General features: G+C 37.1%; 1 protein-coding gene across 4 annotated transcripts in view; it reads right to left on the bottom strand.

The window, feature by feature from the left end:
- Nucleotides 1–8,712: 8,712 nt before the first annotated feature.
- The window catches only part of LOC139127975 (endosome/lysosome-associated apoptosis and autophagy regulator family member 2-like), a 236,864-nt gene continuing 225,209 nt past the window's right edge, over nt 8,713–20,367 (bottom strand). For 2 of the 4 annotated variants that reach the window (XM_070693826.1, XM_070693824.1), the window contains 2 exons: nt 12,305–12,421; nt 8,713–12,152 (listed from right to left, as the gene is read on the bottom strand). In XM_070693826.1, coding sequence (XP_070549927.1) covers nt 12,341–12,421 — 81 coding nt within the window. In that variant the 3' untranslated portion in view covers nt 8,713–12,152; nt 12,305–12,340. The remainder of the gene's footprint in view (nt 12,153–12,304; nt 12,422–20,367) is intronic. The other 2 variants (XM_070693825.1, XM_070693823.1) reach the window with 1 other exon arrangement.

Here is a 20,367-nt window from a genome sequence, read left to right on the forward strand (position 1 = left end):
TATTCCCCCCTCCCTTTTTTTCGGCCGCGATTCCCTCCTTTTACGTACTGTCCCGCATTTCCTTTTTCCCTTTTGTTCGCCTGTCCTTTTATTTTCGGACCTCCCACACCCCCCCTCTTTTTCTCTGTACTGCCCTAGTTTGCCGCCGTTCGCTTCGTTCTCACAGCGGACTGGCCTTACGGCTTTCTCGGCCCGACCTGTGTATCCCTGCCGAATCCCTCTGAGTTTTCCCATTTAGGATTTCGCCACATTTGATCGTTTCCCCATCATTCCCTGCCCGGCGTCAAAACTCCTTCCCCCCAACCCGACATTTCGTTATTGCCCTGTTTTGCCGCCGTTGGCTTCGACCCTACGGCGTACTACGGCCTCACTTGCCTCACGCCTTGCTCGGCCCGACTTCTGCCCCCCTCTCGTCTTTTTCCCTCCTCCGCTATTTATCTTTTGCGTTGTGGCTTTTCTGCTCTTGTTACCCCCTCCCCATCCATGTCCGTTCATTTTTCCTTTTCCATTTTTTGGTTTTCCGTTGATTCTACCCGTACTGTCCTCTGCCCATTCTTCATTTCCCCGATGAATACCCCTGGATTTTATTTTCTCCTTCCCTTCCGCCTTTTCACCGCTCCGACAGGCCGCCTGTGGCGCCTCACACCTTGTTCTCCTTTGATGTTCACTATTTCCTCCCTTTCTACTTTGTTGGGCCATCCCACTGTTCTCTGGTGTTGTTCCCCTCCCAACATTTCTTTGAACGGCCCCTTTCTTGCCGCCGGAGGCCCCTTCTGTCTGTCCTCCCATGACCCTTCCGCCATGTGCTTTCCGGTGCCGGATTTCTCTCCCTTTGGTTGTCCTATTTCCGCATCGTACTCCTTCCTTCTTCTCATTTCTCTTCATCACACTTTTTGCCCACATTTTTTCTTGCCGTACGCCCTCTAGTATCCATTTCCTCTTTCCCTGGCCGACTTTTTCCCCTGCCGTCGATATTTCCCTATAGTGTTGCCTGAAACCCCCGACCATCTCACAGCTTGTTTCCTCGGCTTTTTTGCACGTAATTCCCTTACCAGCCTACACTGGTTCTCCGCCCCACCATGCCCCGACGTAATTACGGCCGACCGATCGATCGGCCCTGGGGTGTCTTGTGCTGTCTTTGCTCACCTCGGTCGATCTAAACCCCCCGCCCGTCATTTCTTTACCTCCCTGTTTTGCCGCCGTCGGCCTTGGCCCTGTTACGCACTATGGCCTACGTGCTTTACGCTTTGCGTTGTTTTGCTTGTACCCTCTCTCTCCCTCCCATTATATTTATTTATTTTTGGTTTATTTATTATTTCTCTATTTATTTATTTTTTATCTATTTATTTTTTGTTTATTTTCTATTTATTTTGTATATTATATTTTTTATATTTTATATTTTATATTATTTTATTTCACTCTACTATTTTTTATTTTTATTTTTATTTTTATTCCACTTTTTTCCTTTTTTCTTTTACCTTTTTCCTATCCGATTTTATTTTTCTCCGTTTGATCCCCCCCCCCCCCCCCCGGGTTTTTTTGCTTCCTCTTCCTTCTGGCTGCCTCGTTCTTCATTCTACCTGGCCGCTGTGACTTCGTTTTTTGATGTTTACTCTTTGCCTTTCTTTGCCCGCTTCTCACATCCTCGCTGGAACCCTAACCCAACCCTAACCCTAACCCTAACCCTCACCCTCACCCTAACCCTAACCCTAACCCTAATACGAGCAAACCTAACCCCAACCCTAACCCTGACCCTAATCCTACCCTACTTCCCGTCCTTTTACCGCCCCGTTATGCCGCCTTCGTCTCTTTATACCTTGCATTCCTTCTATTTTCCCCGTACGCCAATTTTCCCTCCCTTTTACAGTGTTTACCATCCCACGGTTCTCCGGTGTTACTCCCCTCCTAACCTTTTTTTGAACGGCCCCTTTCTTGCCGCCGGAGGCCCCTTCTGTCCGTCCTGCTACGACCTATTTGCCAGGCGCCTTCCAGTGCTCGTTTTCTCTCCCTTTGGTCGTCCTTTTTCCGCAATGTACCCCCTTTTTTTCTCTTTATTTCCACTCATCACACTTTTGCCTTCATCCTTACTTGCAGTACGCCCTCCAGTGTCCAATTTTTCTTTCCCTGGCCGACCCATTTCTCTGCCGTGGTTATTTCCCTAAGGTGTCGCCCGTACTTCATCCTGTGGCAACTCACATCGCTTGTTCCCCTGTTTTCAGCACGCAATTTCCTTACCAGTCTACACTGTGCCGCTGCTCCATCACGCCCCGACGCACTTACGGCCTACCGCTCACCGGCCCTGCGTCGTCTTGTCCCCATCTTTGCTTATTTTATTCTGCCTTTTTTCACTTTCCTTTCCCCATTTCGGTCGCCTGCCCCGGTATACTTTCCCATACCGTCCCGTCGTGTCTATACGCTTCCGTTTTGGTCCATTTTCTTATTTTTATTTTTATTTATTTCATTATTTTTTTATTATTTTTTTATTCTTTTCATTTTCATTCTATTCCCGCCTCTCCCTATTTTTTACTCTTGGCTTTCCCGTCATTCACTCCGCCACGGCCTACAGACCGGCGAACTCGTACGAGTTCGGAGAATTACACCCTTTTCTCCCTTTTTGCCCACATTTTTTCTTGCCGTACGCCCTCTAGTATCCAATTCCTCTTTCCCTGGCCGACTTATTCCCCTGCTGTCGATATTTCCCTATTGTGTTGCCTGAACCCCCCACCATCTCACAGCGCTTGTTTCCTCGGCTTTCTTGCACGTAATTCCCTTACCAGCCTACACTGGTTCTCCACCCCACCATGCCCCGACGCAATTACGGCCGACCGATCGATCGGCCATGGGGTGTCCTGTGCTGTCTTTGCTCACCTCGGTCGATCTAAAACCCCCCGCCCGTCATTTCTTTACCTCCCTGTTTTGCCGCCGTCGGCCTTGGCCCTGTTACGCACTATGGCCTACGTGCTTTACGCTTTGTGTTGTTTTGCTTGTATCCTCTCTCTCCCTCCCGTTATATTTATTTATTTTTGATTTATTTATTATTTCTCCATTTATTAATTTTTTATCTATTTATTTTTTGTTTATTTTCTATTTATTTTTTATATTTTATATTTTATATTTTATATTATTTTATTCCACTCTACTATATTTTTTATTTTATTTTTATTTTTATTCCACTTTTTTTCTTTTTTCTTTTATCTTTTTCCTATCCGATTTTATTTTTCTCCGTTTGATCCCCTCCCCCCCCCCCGGGTTTTTTTGCTTCCTCTTCCTTCTGGCTGCCTCGTTCTTCATTCTACCTGGCCGCTGTGACTTCGTTTTTTGATGTTTACCCTTTGCCTTTCTTTGCCCGCTTCTCACATCCTCGCTGGAACCCTAACCAAACCCTAACCCTAACCCTAACCCTCACCCTAACCCTAACCCTAACCCTAACCCTAATACGAGCAAACCTAACCCCAACCCTAACCCTGACCCTAATCCTACCCTACTTCCCGTCCTTTTACCGCCCCGTTATGCCGCCTTCATCTCTTTATACCTTGCATTCCTTCTATTTTCCCCGTACGCCAATTTTCCCTCCTTTTTACAGTGTTTACCATCCCACGGTTCTCCGGTGTCGCTCCCCTCCTAACCTTTTTTTGAACGGCCCCTTTCTTGCCGCCGGAGGCCCCTTCTGTCCGTCCTGCTACGACCTATTTGCCAGGCGCCTTCCAGTGCTCGTTTTCTCTCCCTTTGGTCGTCCTTTTTCCGCAATGAACCCCCTTTTTTTTCTCTTTATTTCCACTCATCACACTTTTGCCTTCATCCTTACTTGCAGTACGCCCTCCAGTGTCCAATTTTTCTTTCCCTGGCCGACCCATTTCTCTGCTTTGGTTATTTCCCTAAGGTGTCGCCCGTACTTCATCCTGTGGCAACTCACATCGCTTGTTCCCCCGTTTTCAGCACGCAATTTCCTTACCAGTCTACACTGTGACGCTGCTCCATCACGCCCCGACGCAATTACGGCCTACCGTTCACCGGCCCTGCGTCGTCTTGTCCCCATCTTTGCTTATTTTATTCTGCTTTTTTTCACTTTCCTTTCCCCATTTCGGTCGCCTGCCCCGGTATACTTTCCCATACCCTCCCGACGTGTCTATACGCTTCCGTTTTGGTCCATTTTCTTATCTTTATTTTTATTTATTTCATTATTTTTTTATTATTCTTTTATTCTTTTCATTTTCATTTTATTTCCGCCTCTCCCTATTGTTTACTCTTGCCTTTCCCGTCATTCACTCCGCCACGGCCTACAGACCGGCGAACTCGTACGAGTTCGGAGAATTACACCCTTTTCTCCCTTTTTGCCAATATTGTCACACACCCACGATCAGTCCAGTCCCAAGAGGTTGAGGGTGAAGTAGACACTTTACGAGAAAACCTAACCCTAACCCTAACCCTAACCCTAACCCTAACCCCTAACCCGAACCCTAACCCCTAACCCGAACCCTAACCCTATATACCAAAAATCAGACCTCTAGCTCTATTAGCTGGCTCAGAATAAGTTATGCACATAATTAATGAGGTACACGACGTGGTGTCATAAGGTCTCCCATCATACCAAATATGAAGGGTGTAGCACTTGTGGTTACTTGGTTATGGACATATACGTATTTTCAAGGTCAAAGATCATCGAGGTCACATGATATTTTGTCAAAAAAATTGTATTGCTAAGTTGTCTCTATATACCAAATATCAGACCTCTAGCTCTATTTGCTGGCTCAGAATTAGTTATGCACATAATTAATGAGGTACACGACGTGGTGTCATAAGGTCTCCCATCATACCAAATATGAAGGTTGTAGCACTTGTGGTTACTTAGTTATGGACATATACTGATATTTAAGGTCAAAGGTCATCGAGGTCACATGACATTTTGTCAAAAAAATTGTATTGCTAGGTTATGCTTATATACCAAAAATCAGACCTCTAGCTCTATTAGCTGGCTCAGAATAAGTTATGCACATAATTAATGAGGTACAGGACGTGGTGTCATAAGGTCTCCCATCATACCAAATATGAAGGGTGTAGCACTTGTGGTTACTAAGTTATGGACATATACGTATTTTCAAGGTCAAAGGTCATCGAGGGCACATGACATTTTGTCGAAAAAATTGTATTGCTAAGTTGTCACTATATACCAAAAATCAGGCCTCTAGCTCTATTGGCTGGCTCAGAATTAGATATGCGCATAATTAATAGGATACAGGATGTGGTGTCATAAGGTCTCCTATCATGGCAAATATGAAGGGTGTAGCACTTGTGGTTACTTGGTTATGGACATATACGTATTAATGGAACTGGGTAGATATCCTCTAATTGTTTCAAGCATAACACAAATGGTCAAATATTGGTTAAAAATAAGTAAGAAAGCAGATACAACACTGACTCGTGAGGCTTATGATCTGGGTTGTCAACTGGACAATGCACATACAGATAATTGGGTGTCAGGAATTAAACAATCGTTGCTGCTCGTAAATATTGGAGATGCCATGAATGTAAAGATAGAAAATGACAAACAGTTTAAAACTAATTTTAATGTAAAAGTTAAACAGCTATTTGAAAAATGTGCATTTGAATTGATTCATGATGATACCAGACAAGGGCACCATAAAAATAAACTTCGCACATACAGAGAGTTGAAAAAAGATTTCTCTCTCGAAAGCTACCTTCATATTATAAAAAACCCAGATCACAGGTCAGCCCTGTGCAAGTTACGCATTAGTGCACACATACTACACATAGAAACAGGTAGATATAGAAACCTTGATGTCATAGACAGAGCATGCCCAATTTGCCAAAACAAACAAGTAGAAGATGAGATACATTTTCTTTTTCATTGCAAAGGATACACAGACATTAGGCATGATTTTTTCAGTAAACTAAACATTTGTAAAAAACGCATTCAGAGGCACACAAGACCTTGTAAGCATCTTTTCAAGGACAGATAAAGCATCACTATGTGAATTGGGAAAATACATACATACATGTTTTAAACTCAGACAAGACAAAATGAAAAAGACAAAGTAAACTATTTATGAACCTTTAATATGTTGACCTCATGTATAGATATTTATATTTATATATATATTATATATACTCTTTCATTGTTGTTTTTGCAAAACCTTTATTGTACTTTATGATCAAGATCCCAACTGGGATACGATTTCAATAAAGGCTTACTTTACTTTACTTTACTTTACGTATTTTCAAGGTCAAAGATCATCGAGGTCACATGATATTTTGTCAAAAAAATTGTATTGCTAAGTTGTCTCTATATACCAAATATCAGACCTTTAGCTCTATTTGCTGGCTCAGAATTAGTTATGCACATAATTAATGGGTACACGATGTGGTGTCATAAGGTCTCCCATCATGCAAGATTACCGGTTGGAATTTCTTCATCGACAAGCCTTGACAATATCCTTCAAAACCGTGTCTGCGATTTTTTCCCGGAGGCTCCATTCAAATTATATGGCGTGATAATTAAAATTCCTTGAAAAGCACCTTCATCTAACACCTTTAAGAGCGCATTAAAAAAAAAAGGCATATACAAGAAAATCCCAGACAAGGTTTTGAAGGATATTGTCAAGGCTTGTCAATGAAGAAATTCCAACTGGAAATCTTGCAGCGTGTTCGCATAAGGCGGGAAAAACCGGTTTTTGGAAGGTTCAGCAAAACGCTTGTCACGTGACTCTTATGCAAATAATGACCGTGTACTGTGCTTGGTCAGATAGCTCTATATCAGGGCTTTCAGAAAATGTATACTTTATTGGGGTTTGGGACGTGTTCAATTGAGAAAAAAATAAAAATCTGAAAGTGTCTAAAAGGTATGTAGCTACCTTAAACATAAATACTGTAAACTTGATTTTTTTTGTGACTAAAGATGCAATAACATACCAAGCCAAGTGGGTGAAAATAGGTCATGTTTTGGCTCAATACCACTTTTTACTGACTTGGCTAATGGGGAAGTCATGCTGTCTGGCAGGAAAAGGGTTAAAGACAAAAGATTTTTCAATGACAAAAATTGCCCTAAGACGGTAATTTTGCCAATTTTGTCTTAATTTCAACAAATTAGAAGGGTAACACCCTTGTAAATATCCAACCCAAATTTGAGAGCAATTTGGCAGTTTCAGAGAAGAATAATTTTTACAACGAGGAAAATAAACAAAACATTCAATAAAAATACAAAATTTAAGATATCTTCACGATATACATAAAACTGTATGAGGTCCACCTAAGGTACTATCACACTAATTTTTAAAGCAATCACAACAGTAGTCCTTGAGTTATTGATTTTTTACCATTTTCACATTTTTTAAGCTTATTTGCATAATTTGGGCAATGCAAATTTCATTTGAACAAAATCCCATCTATAGCCCAGGATGCATCCACACACCAAATACAAAGCTAAAACATGCAGCGGTTCATGTGTTTTGATGTTGACGGACATGCTGTACATACATACATGTCGGTGGCGTCTGAATGTATGTTTGTTTGTATACACACATACATACAGATGCCACCAACTTAACCCTTTCACCACCATAGTTTGACCCAAACCCGTTGTTTGCTATGGTAAAGTTGGACCTGTACACAGGGAACTGGGGGTGAAAGGGTTAAGCTTGTACGATAACCTCACATTGGTATGCCAAATGTGACCTAAAAGTTATGTTGTTGTTTCATGACCGTCGCTGCTTGTACAAACTCTTAATTTCTGAGTTCATCGAGCTGCATCAGACTTAAATTTAACTATCAAAATTAACCTTACTGCAGACCTGTCCAATATAATGGCATGTTCAGCTCTCAGACTGCAGTTCGTACTATAAGAGAGCTTCCGAATGTTAAACAGGCCTTCTTATCAAGAATATAAACCCTGGCTGAGCAGCCAATAGGATGACCAGATTCCAGCTGAGCATATTATAATAGCTGATTTCAGAATACTGAATAAACTTACAGAAAGACCTTTAGTACAATCATTTTACCCCCAGCAGTTTTCAGAAATCTATGATATCAGGACTATCAGAGATCTATGATATCAGAACTACCAGAGATCTATGATATCAGGACTATCAGAGATCTACGATATCAGAACTACCAGAGAACTACCAGAGATCTATGATATCAGGACTATCAGAGTTCTATGATATCAGGACCACCAGAGATCTATGATATCAGGACTACCAGAGATCTATGATATCAGGACTATCAGAGATCTATGATATCAGGATTACCAGAGATCTATGATATCAGGACTATCAGAGATCTATGATTTCAGGACTACCAGAGATCTATGATATCAGGACTACCAGAGATCTATGATATCAGGATTACCAGAGATCTATGATATCAGAACTACCAGAGATCTATGATATCAGGATTACCAGAGATCTATGATATCAGAACTACCAGAGATCTATGATATCAGGACTATCAGAGATCTATGATTTCAGGACTATCTATGATATCAGGACTATCAGAGATCTATGATATCAGGACTACCAGAGATCTATGATATCAGGACTATCAGAAATCATCAATATTAGGATCACCAGAAATCTATGATATGATAACTACCAGAAATCTATCCAATCAGGCTAACAGAAATGTATGATATCAGGACCACCAGATTTTTCCTAGGCAGTCAGTGTTATGCAGGAATGTTTGAGACCACACACGCTGAGCTGTGGTGTATAATGATAAAATTTCACATTTATTTAAGTTTACATTGAGTAAAATAATCGCAATCATACCAATCCATAATCCAATGACAGTAGGTCAGAATTCGTAAGACAATAGTTGTAAAAGATGATTGCACAAGTGTACATTGCAAATTATCACTTAAAATGTTTTTGTACCTCTTCGTCTTTTAAATATTATGACAGACGGCAGACTTGTCAGACCTTTGGGTTAGGTACTTTGTATAGTTCCCAACAAACGCATAACACTTTCCATAACATAAATTGCCATTCAAACTCTACATTTCTATTTCATTTGATTTCATTTCATTTGATAAAAGAAAGTTATCACTATTGGTACAGAGTACTCTACATTTTGAATATCCTCATACCATTAAATTTTGAAAGACCTTATGCTACTCTTTTCATATTAAAACAATAAAATATGAGACACCATTCATTACACCATACCAGTTGCTAAAGTGACATTAAAGTAATACATTTAACTTAACCTTATACATGTGCCACAAAGTCTTATTTCTAAACAAAAACACAATTGATATTTTGGAATTATTAGTGTGTGAGGTAATTGGCTTCATGATACAAATATTTTCATGATCAAATCAAAAGGTTGGTGATTGTCTGAATTATCTAAGAGAACAAGTAAATGTGTTATCATAAGTTTGGAGGGAGAGCTTGAGATGATGTAATATCAATATCATAATAGACACAAATATTTTGAAATTATGATTTCATGACATGGATTTTCTGTGATAATTGGAAATTGATAGTCTTGCTAGAGACACCTAACTTAAACGGAAGTTCAAAACAGGGCTACATTACTGTACCAGTGATATGATAATGGCAGTAAATAGGAGCAAGTGCATGAGGGGCATTGCTAAATCCATCTTGGAACAAAATTACACTACTGAAATACCTTCATTTGGAGTCTGTTGGATCACAGAAATTGTACATCTAATTTATGAAGATACTCACACAAATCCCAATCCTTTGGAAACTAAATGTGTCACAAGTAAAACACTGGATGAAATGGACTGTCCTTGTTACATTGAAGGCTTGCTTTATTATCATTCAATTCAACAGCAAATTTTACAGATCATCTTGTGTATATTACAATGTACTGGTAAGTGCACTTGTTGCAATAGAGTACCATTCAGAGTTTTTTCAAAGGAACAAATACACTACACATCAAATGGTAACAAATTAATGGATAAATGATTACGAATTAATTCTTCTTATAGTACCAATGTAGAGTAAAGTTGACAAACTGTATCCAGAACAAGTAAGCTTCATTCTTAACAGTTACATGTCCAAACACGAAATGTATTTACTATTTGTCAACTATATAAATTTGGCATAAATACATAAAAACACCTGACCAATAAACACACTTCAATACTTACACAACATATACCGATATAAACACAATGTCATATTTGACTTGTACACACAAAACATCTGCAAATATTACATCACTGTAAACAATTTTCATTATATATTGGCATTCTTTCTTTTTTTCTCAGAACACGCTCTAGGAAAACATGGTCTGCTGAGTGGAATAAATATTATCAATGCTTGGCACATAGATTCAACAATAAACAGTCCTTATGCACAAAGTCCATCATCTTTGATAGCATCTGTTATTAACTTTTACACAATGATCATTATAACCCATATGACTTTACTAGAGTTTGTAATTTCTTGAAAATTTCACAAAAACTGAAACCCTTGTAGCACATCAGTAAATTAATTTGAACTCAACGGAAATTATTTCAAAAAATTACAGTTTGAGGAAACATAAATGATCAATGTCCACAAAACTCAATCCAAAGCCATCTCGTCAGCCATTTTCTAATGGACATTTCGTTTAATAAAAATTGCAATATTTTCATCAAATTTCTTGTACGTATTTGGACAATAAATCAATGATGATGTTGTACTGGTGATTTCAAACATTGTTGACTGTATGCATGTTATGTTTGCAGTTTTTAATTGTATACACTAAAAACATCAATTCAGATTAACGACTTGGTAATTTAAAACTCATTGAATTGGGATATTTAGTTTATTCCCTCTCCAATATCTAGACACTAGGGAGCTGGGGCTAGGGAAGTGGGGATGTCACATGAAAGCATGTTCAGCATGGAGGGCCATTATGACAATGTTTATGTCTTTCTGTTTAGAAAGTACACGATATTGTTAAGCTGATACACATGACTCAAATATTCATACATGATTTTTTACATCTTAATATAAAAAATTCAAAATATATAAATATTACATCTTTCATTTTTATTAACTATAAGTATGCAATTGCTGCTAACGAGGCTTTATATTCCATGTTCAATGTACAGTGAACATGCTTTGAGAAACTGAACGTGTTGCCCCAAATTACCACAAACTTTAGTCTACCCAATTCCTTTTTGTTTCAACGTATTTTTACCACCCATTGCCATAACTTAGTGGAAAAGGTCCCCTTAGCGATGGGCAGGGGATTACTCAAACATTGCTATGGACTTCCGTATGATACTATCTACCGGTAGGTTTTATTCACTAGTTCAAATGGAGCAAATTGATATCGTCTTCCTGTCATTATCAGTTCTGTGTTAACTCCAAACTATGGCAAATAAGGGACTTTTAGGAGTAAAATTTGGAGTTGACAAAGACAACATATCAAAAACAGAAATAGTTTTAAACATACTCATTTATTGGCATAAATTACTATATTGGCAAAAAGGCAGCATTGTGCTGAAGTTGAAAGTGAAATATGAGTAAATCCAAATTTTGCAAAATAGTATAAATCCTTAGCTTGTGATTGTAAAAACAAAATGATTATTAAAAATTCTCTGTTGGGGCTGGACAACACCATTATCATTATGGCCGTCTTGAACACCATCACTGTATCACTAAGATTTTTCATAATTGACAGAAAATACACATTGAACTCCATGGACAGATAAAAGAACATTGTTTTATAGTCAGATATGAGAGGGATATGGCAGCTAAAAGTTGTTTAATAGCTAAGACATAAAGAGTGTTGGTAAACCTTGCATGGTAAAAAGAAGTGTCAACATAATGAATATCCTTTTTTCATCTGTCAATTCAATGCATTCGGTAAATTTTACAAGTAAACTTACATGCACTGGTACTTGTTTACACGGTACACTAAATTTTAATACCTATTTGTTGTAAGGTTTCAAAACTGTTGTGGCACAATACATTTATGTACCTGCAATAATGAAATGAATTCACAACAACAAAGGTATGACAAAAAATTGAGACATCAAAATTAAGCCACAAAAGAAAGGATTGTATGACTATATGCAAACATCAAATCTTTGACTGATTCAATTCAGATGCTGTTACTGGGTCACTGTGGTGCTCTGTGAGTTGCAGTGTATCACCATATGGGTCTTCTGTACTGTCCTGTGAAAGCACAGAAAAATATGTGTGATTAACATAAATATGCAACAATGTTGTAGATTACGTACAGAGTGGAAAGACTATAGCAAACTTGTTGCATGCACTGGCAAAAAGAGGAAAATGACTGAAAACTTTGTGAGTACATCCATAATTACATGAAATGGTCCTTGACTTTGGCTGATGATTGGTAATTATTCAAAAACTGCCAAAGGGTCATCTTCTTCAAGCTCTTTCAATGACTTTTTCTGTAAGTCTGGAAAATCTGATTTGTCCTGAAACAATGGTAAATGTGACATGTTAGTTGTGTTGTTATGTATTAGCATGTGATATGACATAGCCCCTGAAGATACGGTTTTATGATTAAAGGATATGAACTAAAGATTATTAATTTCAGTTACAGACAATTGCAAATCCTACATATATTTATTTGAAATTCGCTGAGAAGTAAATAAGATGTAATTTTAAGTATATGTATTTATTAAGCAAATTAATGATACTGCTGCATAATGTGGTAGTTTAAATGTAATACTGTGAATCTCTATGTGATGTTGTTCATATCCATGTAGTGCTGTGAATCTCCATGTAATGCTGTTATTCTCTATGTAGTGCTGTGAACCTCCACATCATGCTGTTAGTCTCAATGTAGTGCTGTCAATCTCCATGTAATGCTGTCAGGTAATGCTGTTAGTCTCAATGTAGTGCTGTGTACCTCCATGTCATGCTGTTAGTCTCAATACAGTAATAAAAATACCGTCAAGGACAGTGTGCTCACATTTGGTTTGAATTGGTCCATTCGAGAAATATTTAAACCAGGAAAAACAAGAATGACAAAAGCAAATAAGGTCTCCAACTTAGGTACTGGAGGTCATCTTTAGGAACATGCATATCAACTTCTATAGCAATGGGACAAACAGATCTTAAATACATAAGCAAATGTCAACAATGAAAAATAGACAGAGAAGGTTTGATAAAAAGAAAAGGTGGGAGTGAGTAAAAAATGTACAAGGGATCTGGTAAAAAAGTAATGCTACCTCATCAATCTTCTAGACCCTACCCCCTCTCCTGAATATCAATGTTCCATCCCTTGGTATTACATAACTCCCGATGACAGAAAATGTATTTACAACCTTGGGGAGTTTTTAATTAATGCAATGAGTGTTATCATCCTAATGTAAACAGCACTTAAGTTAGTTACAGATAGTGAAATGCCTTCCACTGTGGGTGGTGATTACAACATCTGGAATTATCCTGGATCCAAATTTCTCATCAGTTCTTGTATGTCTTACATAGAAAAGTCGCAAAAATTGGTCCGCAATGAAAAAATTCACCTCAGCTTTATTTTCTGGATCAAATTTTCCTACAAATTGATATCAAATATGACAAAATCATGTTCACTGCCTTCGAAACTGTCTCACAACATATCCTGGGTTGGTGTAGGTCATTTAAGGTCACAAACTGAGAAAATTACCTAAAATATACAAATTTGGGGGTTTCCCAAACATTTTGAGCAGAAAATTTATCTAATAACATCCCTTGGGACTTTATACCAAATTACAAAGCTATCAGACAAGTAATTTTGAGAACAAGTTTTCTTGACCAAAAATAACAATATTGTCTTAAAAATAGCGTCAAGGACACTGAAGCTCCTCAAGTGTGAGGCCAGTTGAAGTAGTTGGTTGTTGGTACATGGTAAGCAGTAAGTGACTTGGAGGCAAGGGGGTTGGGATACGGGATGCACAAGATTTGTGTTAGATACATTTAATTGTATATACGGCATGATTTGGCACATTAATATAAAAGTAAGTTGCATATATTAACACCAATCTATCCTGATGGAGTATGTGGTGGTTTATTATTAGGCGGCTAGTAAAGTGAGTAAGCACCATTTGCTGCATTGGAATGCAGGAGAGCCACCGTAATTTTTCTGTCAGCACTCTAGTGAAAATTGCTTCATTGTGTTTTTCAACATTTAAATTTGTAGTATACAAGTGAATTGCATTTTCACATTGATCTGCTTGACCAGAAAATTCATCAGCCTTTTGCTGAAGTAGGTTTATATCTTCTTGTGTATATTTGCCAACTCTGAGACGATTAAGTAATTCTGCAAAATGTTTACCATCTTTCTGTTTGCACAGGCGCAATAGAGAAATAAATATGCAAAAAAGATGAAAGGCTACAGTAGTATTTGTGAAATTGAGCTCGAAGGTCATCGAAGTCATGTGACATTTTGTCAAAAAAAAAATTGTATCCTATAGTTATCCCTATATACCAAACATAGGGCCATTGTCCCTGAAGCTACTATAGACATGGATACAAAATTAAGTATTTCCTGACTGTATGAAATTATCTCACTAAGGTCATCCTAGGGACATGTAAACCAAATATTAAAGCAGTCTGACCAGCAGTTTTGAAAAAACAAGCAGCTCAACAGTTGACAGAGCTCTGCTGTGTTATGTAGAGAATAACCTTTTGTGACACATGTATTGATGAAGAAGGTGGATATCTTTGATAGCTCATTTCATGGTTGGCCTGACCAAAAATGGAAAAAATTCTGTAAAAATACAGATTTGCATATTTCATCAGACTATATTAGTCTATAATAGCAAATAAAAGAGAGTTAATTACATTCTAATTAAAGTAAACAAGACTTGCTTAAATCAAGATTTACGTCATAGAAAAACAGCATATCTGTCAGGTTATAAAGAATCTTGAGCTGATTATCTTTTAATATCAGTATTTTCATCCTATTAACCAAGCACATTTTAACTTTCAAATTAACATTGTAAGTAAGTTCTGTCGAATAAGTTGAGACTGTACGTACTCAGAGAAAGCACACTGAAAAGACAAATGTTTGAAACTTAAGAAGTTCAAGGTCATCAAAAGCATTATAAGGAATCATGTTACACTTTCATTGCACTGTTTACACAGATTGCATAACTGCTATAAATAGCACATAAGGAATCTTACAGCCCAGCTTTACCATAAAAACCCTATCACTTTGACCACTCTTTTAATTGACCACTCTATTTTTTTCCTCAAAAAGTAATCTTATTTTATCCTTACCAAGTCAACCATAAATGGAAATTAGAACTTTCTCTATCTCTATTTATTTGACCACCCTATCATGACAAACTATTATGAGCAATTTCTTTAGGATAACATAAATGGTGGTTCAGAATATATCAAAGTTGGGATTCAGGAAAGTTGCCTTTACATGTTTTAATCCTCAATTCACTATGAACTGTCAAAAAAAGTTGAACTTTCTGATAATTCCACACTATAATTATTTTGGCTTTGATGATTTCCTAATTAATTCAATTATTTAAAATCATATTCATTATTTTTTTCTGGGTGAATTGATAGGGTTTATACAGTACAAGAATTACATACAATGTAAGTCAAACTTTGACCAAAAATGACCAAAAAAAATCCTTAAAAATACACATTTGCATATTTCATCAAAATTTGAACAAATCTAAGTTGGGTTATCCCTAGGGACCTGTATACCAAATAACAAAGCTGTCTAACCAGCGGTTATGAAGAAGAAGATTTTTTACCAAAAACACCTTTTTGGCATTAATTTGCCTATTTTCAACAATATCAAAAAATTAAAAAAAATTGTTTCTCAAAATCATATTTTCCATCTACACAACAAACATCAAATCAGTAAGTACTGCGGTTCTCAAGATAATTGAGTGGACGGACGCCTCACAAACGGACATACATACATACATACATACATACATACATACATACATACATACAGACTGACGCTGGAGGCCTGACGGATACCCATCCCAATAGCTTCTATAGACTATAGTCTATAGTAGCTAAAAATCAGACCTCTAGCTCTATTGGCTTGCCCAGAATTAGATATGTGCATAATTAATAAGGTACAGGGTATGGTGCCATACGGTCTCCCATCATACCAAATGTGAAGGGTGTAGCACTTGTGGTTATTGAGTTATAGCCATATATGTATATTTGGGTTCAAAGGTCAGCCAGGTCACATAATATTTTGTCAAAAAAAATTGCATCTCATAGTTATCCCTCTATACCGAAAATCAGACCTCCAGCTCTATTGACTGGCCCAAAATTAGATACATGCATAATTAATGAGGTACAGGATGCGTCATCATTAGGTGTCCCATCATACCAAATATGAAGGGTGTAGCCCTTGTGATTACTGAGTTATGAAGAAATATGTATATTTGATTTCAAAGGTAATTGAGGTCACGTGACATTTTGTCAAAAAAATTGTATCCCATAGTTATCCCTATATATCAAAAATCAGACCTCCAGCTCTATTGGTTTGCCCAAAATTAGATATGTAAATAATTAATGAGGTACAGGTTGTGGCGTCATAAGGTTTCCCATCATACAAAATATGAAGGGTGTAGCCCTTGTGGTTACTGAGTTGTGGACATATATGTATATTTGGGGTCAAAGGTCATCAAGGTCACGTGATATTTTGTCAAAAAAATTGTATCCCATAGTTATCCCTACATACCAAAAATCATTACTATAGCTCTATTATCAAGCCCAGAATTAGGTAAGTGCATAATTAGCACAGGAAGTGGATGGTCATGTGACATTTTGTCGAAAAACTTTGCTCCCATAGTTTTCTCTATGTACCAAAAACACATTGAAGTTGACAGCCAGTTAGAGTGAAATCCGATCAAGCTGCAAAACTTAATTAGCCAAGGTATTGTGTATCAGCGATTTTTACGACATTAACAGCTGGGCTTGATGTGGTCTTGTTTATATCTTTAATCAGCTACACCTCTCAGTTACACATCACACCAGGGCCACTCCACTGTACGCCAGACAGAGAAACATAAACAAATCACTACACTTTGCAATGTCATGTATCTTTCTTTTTTATTCGTGATGAACAAATGAGCTTGAAAGTTCAGGAAGGTTTTGAAATTTTCGCTTGTCCAGTCTCAGTGAATCTACATATTAAACAATTTTGGGAATTCCTGACAATTGGACACAATGATAAGTTATCTGTTGCTTTACAATGGTCTAATCATTGCAATCCTAGTTCTTACAGATGAATCGAATCATGAAATACTGTAAGGGAACATTCTCATCACAGTATACCTCAAAAACAGAACGAAAGAGAAAGTACTAGAGCTGTTACAACTTTAAAAATACCTTAAAGCTAAAAATAGAAATAATAGTGAAAAATTTGTCTAAATGGTATAAATGAAATGAGCTACAAGTAATAGAACACATCATAATCATGTTTGCAAACTTCAATAATTGACATGATACTGCTACATGACATGAAACAAATTGACGAGCATGTATGAAATAGGTCAATGTCCTTGTACCAACTTTGAATGATACTGGTGGAAATATGTCTGAGTTATGGCTCAGTATATGAGAAAATCGTAACAAAATCGCCGCCACGCAGTCATATTTGATCTTACTGTTTAAACAAGCGACCTAGCGGCCGATATAGCTCCGCTGTGTTTATGTAGAGAGTAACTATTTTTGACACATGTTGATGAAGAAGGTGGAAATCTTTGATAGCTCGATGCAATGGCCAGAAAAAAGTGGCTAAAATAAGCTGCAACAAGTCATTGACAATGACATAGTCCCCACTTGTAATAGGAGTATTAGTCTTGATGGGGCAGGGAAATGTGGTCATTAAGAAGTATCACTAGAGTGTATATGTTCAGATCTATGGACACATAGGTCTATGTCATTGTTCCCAATTTGAAACAAGAGGCATGTCTAAGTTATGGTTCTAAATCGGGAAAAAAGATCAGACCTCTAGCTGTATTGGCCAGCCAAGAAATACATATGCGCATAATAAACGAGGTACAATATGTGACATCTTAAAGTCTATTATGTGGTTTATGCATATATATGCATAATCAAGGTCAAAGGTCATCAAGGTCACGTAACATTTTGAAAAAAAATTGTATTGCTAATTAATCCATATATGCCAAAATTGAGACCTCAAGCTCTATTGGCTTGCCCACAATTATATATGTGCATAATTAATGAGGTAAAGCATGTGTTGTAATAACGTCTCCCATCCTAGTAAATATAAAGGACATAGCACTTGTGGTTACTTATTTATTGACATAATCGTGTATTTTAGGTAAAAGGTTATCGAGGTCACATGACATTTTGTCAAACAATTTCTATCCTATAGTCTATCCCTATATACCAAAAATCATACATCTAGCTCTATTGGCTCGCTAAAAATTAGATATGCACATAATTAATGACATACAATATGTGGCCTCATAAGGTGTCCCATCATACCAAATATGAAGGGTGTAGCACTTGTGTTTCCTGAGTTATGGACAAATATGTATATTTGAGGACGAAGGTCACCGAGGTCACGTGATATTTTGTAAAAAAAAAATTGTCTTGATAAGTTATCCCTATATACGAAAAATCAGACATCTAGCTCTATTGGCTCGCTCAAAATAATATATGCACATAATTAATGACATACAATATGTGGTGTCATAAGGTGTCCCATCATACCAAATATGAAGGGTGTAGCACTTGTGGTTCCTGAGTTATGGACAAATATGTATATTTGAGGTCAAAGGTCACCGAGGTCACGTGACATTTTGTAAAAAAAAATTGTCTTGATAATTATCCCTATATACGAACAAGCGACCTAGCGGCCGATATAGCTCCGCTGTGTTTATGTAAAGAATAACTATTTTTTACACATGTTGATGAAGAAGGTGGAAATCTTTGAAAGCTCAATGCAGAGGCCAAAAAAAAGTGGCTAAAATAAGCTGCAAAAATACACAATTGAAGATTTCATCATACTTTGAATATATCACATCGGATCATCCCTAAAGAACATGTCAACCAAAGCTATCTGATGAGTAGTTTTTTGAGAATAAAATTTTCTGACCAAAAATGGCAACAATTGCCCCAAAAAATGAAATTGCAGATTTCATCATAATTTCAAGAGATCAAATTTAGTTCATAACTTCATCTATAGAAACCTGTATACCAAATTTCAAAGCTGTTAGACCAGTACTTTTTTGAGAAAACACATTTTTTGACCAAAAATGGGAAAAATTGCCCCAAAAATTCAAATTGCAGATTTCATCATTATTTTTTAATAAATATCATTTAGTTCATCTATAGAAACCTCTATACCAAATTTCAAAGCTATCGGATGAGTAGTTTTGGAAATACACGTTTTGACCAAAAATGGGCAAAAATTGCCCCCAAAATACAAAATTACAGATTTCATCAGAAATTCGTTATATATTACTTAACTCATCTATAGAAACCTGTATACCAAATTTCAAAGCTATCAGATAAATAGTTTTGGAAATACACATTTTTTGACCAAAAATAGCAAAAATTCCCCCAAAAATACAAAATTTCAGATTTCATCAGAAATTCAATATGTATTACTAAGTCCATCTATAGAAACCTGTATACCAAATTTCAAAACTATTAGACCAGTACTTTTTGAGAAATACATTTTTTGACCAAAAATGGCAAAAATTGTTTTAAAAATGCAAATTTGCATATTTCTGCACAATTTGAACAAATCTGAAATAGATCATCCCTAGGGACATATGTACCAAATATCAAAGCTACTATCTGACTGTAGTTTTGAAGAGAAGATTTTTAAAGATTTGTTTACCAAAAATGACAAAAATTGCCTTAAAAATACAAATATGCAAATTTCACCACGATTTGAACAAATCTGACTGAAGTCACCCTAAGAAAACTGCATGTCAAATTTCAAAGCAATCCGACAAGCGGTTTCAGAGAAGAAGATTTTTTTACCAAAAACACCAAAAATTGCCCCAAAAATACAAATATGCAAATTTCACCACGATTTGAACAAACTTAAGTGTGGTCACCCCAAGTGAACTGCATATAAAATTTCAAAGCAATTGGACTTGCAGTTTCAGAGGAGAAGGCAATTGTTGACGGACGACAACGACGGACGACGGACGACGACGGAAAATCAACCTATTTGATAAGCTCCGCGTCACTGACAGTGGAGCTAAAAATCAGACATCTAGCTCTATTGGCTCGCTCAAAATTAGATATGCACATAATTAATGAAATACAATATGTGGCGTCATAAGGTGTCCCATCATACCATATGTGAAGGGTGTAGCACTTGTGGTTACTGAGTTATGCACAAATATGTATATTTGAGATCAAAGGTCATTGAGGTCATGTGACATTTTGTCCAAAAAAT

This window comes from Ptychodera flava, unplaced genomic scaffold (genome assembly GCF_041260155.1).
Source record: "Ptychodera flava strain L36383 unplaced genomic scaffold, AS_Pfla_20210202 Scaffold_40__1_contigs__length_1388640_pilon, whole genome shotgun sequence".
NCBI lineage: Eukaryota > Metazoa > Hemichordata > Enteropneusta > Ptychoderidae > Ptychodera > Ptychodera flava.